The sequence below is a fragment of the Temnothorax nylanderi genome, unplaced genomic scaffold (genome assembly GCF_030848795.1).
Source record: "Temnothorax nylanderi isolate EJ_2023f unplaced genomic scaffold, tnyl_v1.0 TNYL_tig0174_pilon, whole genome shotgun sequence".
Taxonomy (NCBI): Eukaryota; Metazoa; Arthropoda; class Insecta; order Hymenoptera; family Formicidae; genus Temnothorax; species Temnothorax nylanderi.
In genome coordinates, this window is record NW_027249236.1 from 154,667 (window position 1) to 158,565 (window position 3,899).

General features: G+C 37.3%; 1 protein-coding gene across 1 annotated transcript; it reads right to left on the reverse strand.

Annotated features, from left to right (window-relative positions):
• Positions 1–1,152: 1,152 nt before the first annotated feature.
• Positions 1,153–3,221, reverse strand: LOC139778170 (chemosensory protein 4). Its single transcript, XM_071716019.1, has 2 exons — positions 2,921–3,221; positions 1,153–2,528 (listed from the first exon to the last, which is right to left on the reverse strand). Exons 1-2 carry the CDS (start codon positions 3,114–3,116, stop codon positions 2,329–2,331), a joined length of 396 nt encoding a protein of 131 aa, XP_071572120.1. The 5' UTR covers positions 3,117–3,221; the 3' UTR covers positions 1,153–2,328.
• Between the last annotated feature and the right edge of the window lie 678 nt (positions 3,222–3,899).

Genomic DNA, 3,899 nt, shown 5'->3' on the forward strand with positions numbered 1-3,899 from the left:
ATCGTTCTCTCCTCCTTCTTTTTCCTTTCTTCCTCTTTTTTTTTCTCTCTCGTTTCTTTTTTGTATTATAGAGCCCGAGCTTCTGGGAATCACGCGAAGGGTTGCTCTAGCGTGATGACCACCCGCGTTAAGTGCCGAATATCCGAGCTGTGAGAGATATATTTTTGGTAATCTGAAACTTACAAAAAAAGGTCACCCGGGAGATCTCGGTCGCCCTTCGTCGCGTTTCGCTGCTGGTAGCACGAGGAAGTCTTTCCGAGCGATTAAGCATCGCTGCGCGTCGTCGTCCTGCGACGTGCTTCGTACACGTTACTTATTCAAACTTTTTTCACGTGCATAATTAGCTGTAATCATGATTTTCAAGAAAAATTGTCGCACCGAAGTTAACAGTGCGAAATTTGTGTCGCAATCGTGAGGACTATATATTATACCAAAAGTTAAAAAAGAAGAAACTGTCTTCGTTAGATCTTATCTTTTCTTTACTGTAACTTCTAAAGTTGTTACTCTCATATTCTTCTTTCAGCATCCTATTCTGCATCTTTTGCTGATGTTATAATCATCATTCTATGGGCCGATATCACAGTCTCCGATTAACGTGATCCTCCGATTAAACTCACTCTTCGTCTCTTTCTAGGGGGACAGTTAGAAAGAGATGCAGAGTGAGTTTAATCGGAGAATCACGTTAATCGGAGACTGTGATATCGATTAAACTCACTCTGCATCTCTTTCTAACTGTCCCCCTAGAAAGAGACGAAGAGTGAGTTTAATCGGAGGATCACGTTAATCGGAGACTGTGATATCGGCCCTATGTGTACTAAAGGAACCTCTTTATTTAATTCCATTTAGACATAAATAAATAAGGAAATAAAAAAAATATGGATGAGACAAGTTGTCAAAATGAGAGAAAATGAATAATTCTTTTTCATTAGTAAATGAAATTATTAATAACTTCGACATGAAGAATAATTCCTCATCGGCTCAAATGCAATCACAAAGCGGAATCTACCGACGGACATGAGTACTCGTTGTACGGCCATCGATAAAGAAGAGAAATCGCTAAATAACCAGAAATATCTTCCGAGATTTATTTATAATTATACAGACACAGTATATCTCGAAAATATCGTAACAAATATTACTTTATACTTAATATTGGATGCAAATGTGTTTATTTTGTATTATACAGTAAATGTTACAGAATAGCAGCATAAATCTTAGCAAAGTTCATTATAAGAACAAACAGGTAAAGAAAACAAACAGCAATTAATATAATAAGATAATGTATGTTTTTTTGTATTACGACGGGAATGATTAAATATGTAGCTGTATTACAAGCTTTGTAATTGAAACACGTATAGATTTTGAGGAAAAACACATCAGAGTTGAGGCTATCTATCAGGTAATTGCAAAGAGGCTCGAGTGCACAATGTTCTCTTTCTTCTTTATTTTTCTTGTCAATGTATCGCTGTAGATATCGCATTATGGAGTTAGATGTAATCGTTCCTTCGTTGTTATGCAAGGATAATTGTACCGAAATTGCTTCACCTATTTCTACGTGTGGAATCATTATTTGCAGCGAATTATTTTTAATGCTTCTCTCTCCTTTTTCTATCTATGCATCGTACGTTATTTCCCTTTATGTGCGTAATATAATACATTATTGCGATATATACTCTAATTGCACAATTCTAATTATCCTACTACAACACTTTTATTAATTAAACCATTTTCATGAATGATTGGAATGAATCCTTGCCCTTGTATTCTCGATATTGAAATAGAAATACTTTCTGGTGAATCTCTTTTTACACATACATTGCCGATCAATTCTCATTACACGTTATTTACCGATCTACGTGAACAAAAAGACTTGTGAACAAAACGACTCGTTAATTCAAGGACATTAGCTCGTTACGTTAAATAAAATATTCGCCTTTAAAAGTCAAGACTTACTGTCTGATAAATCAAAATAAAGTAAGTACACATTTAAACGTTCAAGCGGGCTTTTAACCAGAGATTTAAATCAAATCTTACGGCAACAAGAGGCTATTACACGTTAGTGCAAAAGTGCAACGTATAATTAACGTAAAACTCTAGTTTGTTTTGTTGTTGACTTTTTTTTAATGTCCCGTCTCAATATACATGGAAACTTCCATGTTCCGAAAGATGATGGAACGCGACAGGGTTTTCCGTTACGCAATCATTACGTAAAGTGAAACCGCCGTGTGTGACAAGGATTACAAGGTAAGCAATCAAATCCGGAAGACGGAGCCGAGGTCGGCATCGGAGTCGGGCATTACGGGTCCTTACGGCGACGGGGAACGGATTTTAGTCGACCCTGCCCCCTTCCCTGGACTTGTTCTCCAGGTAGCGTCGTCGGTACGCCCCGGTAGGGTCGAATTTGTCCTCCAACAATTTCCAGTCGTCCGGCTTATTGTCGATTAGATGATGAGAGATCTTGTCGGCCATATTCTTCTGCGGCTCGCTACATCCGGCGCAGTCGTGCTCCAACGCATCCGGCAGATTTTCTAAAGGGGGACGCATCGAGATTATTAACGCACATGGTATATTATCGGGACGCGCTTTGTCCCGATTCGTTATTGATTGAAGAACGTAGCGAGAGAGCGAGAAATGCCGTACCAGAAATACCTCAATCGATCTTTCAAACCTCCATTTTAAAGAATTCATCTGAAGAATAATATTAAAATAATTTTTATATTTAATAACTATGATAAAATTTTATTTAAAAACTCTATAATAAAAAAGAAGGTGCCTATATTGAAATCTCAAAAATTCTACTTGCTTTCACTGAGAAAATCTCGGCAGTTCCAAGTCTCGAAGTATACACGAGTTATTGGAGTTACGGTTAAAGAGTTAAAGGGCCATGGAGAACGGGCGCCTCGCCGTTCGACGTACTTACTTTTTAGCTCCGCCGCGTCCGGAGTGCAGGGGTTCCGATCGAGCAGGCAACCCACGTATCCGTTCAACAGTCTGTCATTGTTTATTATCGCGTCCACGTCTACATTGTCGAATTTCGTGGTGTACGCCTCCTCGGCGAGAACGGAGGAGGACGAAAGGGCGCACACGGCGATAAGGGCGACGACTAGGTGTCCCATCGTACCGGACAAGAGTGATGCCTTGCTTCCGATTCACTGCTGATGGAGCTCATTACTTCGGATGTCTTATAAAGGAGCCTAGCACGCCTCGTTAGTCGCACGAAATCGTCTTCATGCGTCCTTGCCATAATTTATCGAAAAAAATATGCGAAATGAAGTCACTTCCTGTGTCGATGCAAATAGATATATTTCTCTGAAGAATCTTTTATAAATTTTTTATCGTGAAGTTATTGAATGTCATTAAAATTATTTTAATATTATTCTTCAGATTATTGTATAGATTATTATTACTGTAAGAGAATAATATTAGAAATTTTATGCGTATATTATTATATGCACAACTACTATTGTATATAATTAAGAATCTTATCATTTACGTCATGATTTTTCTATAATAATCGTTATAAAACTTAAAGAAACTTAATGTATTCAAGAAACAAATATCTCTCTTATAACAAAATAGATAATTTAAGAAATGTTACGTTTTTTTTGGTGAGAAAGAAAATGAGAGAAAGAAAGAGAGGCACAGAAAACATAATAATTGTATTAAATAACATTTTTTATAAGTTTGGTAATATGTGTGTAAAAGATTAATCCTGTGTGGTATAACGATTATATTTGCGTCAAGTATAAAAACGTGTAAATGGATAAAGCGCATAGCGATTAAGGAATTTATGTGTCATACGTGAAGAGAATTCTCGTGTTCCGATTCTTTTTTCGTATTCCATAGACGAGATGTATTACGTGTGCGTGACCTCGAGTTTTAGACGACTCGTGCAAGGG

Bases quoted from the DNA above. Each gene is read 5' to 3' on its own strand.
- LOC139778170 (XM_071716019.1), bottom strand. From the start codon at position 3,116: ATGGGACACCTAGTCGTCGCCCTTATCGCCGTGTGCGCCCTTTCGTCC. The intron at 2,529-2,920 runs GTAAGTACGTCG...GTCCCCCTTTAG, and splicing joins GGACGCGGCGGAGCTAAAAA to AAAATCTGCCGGATGCGTTG.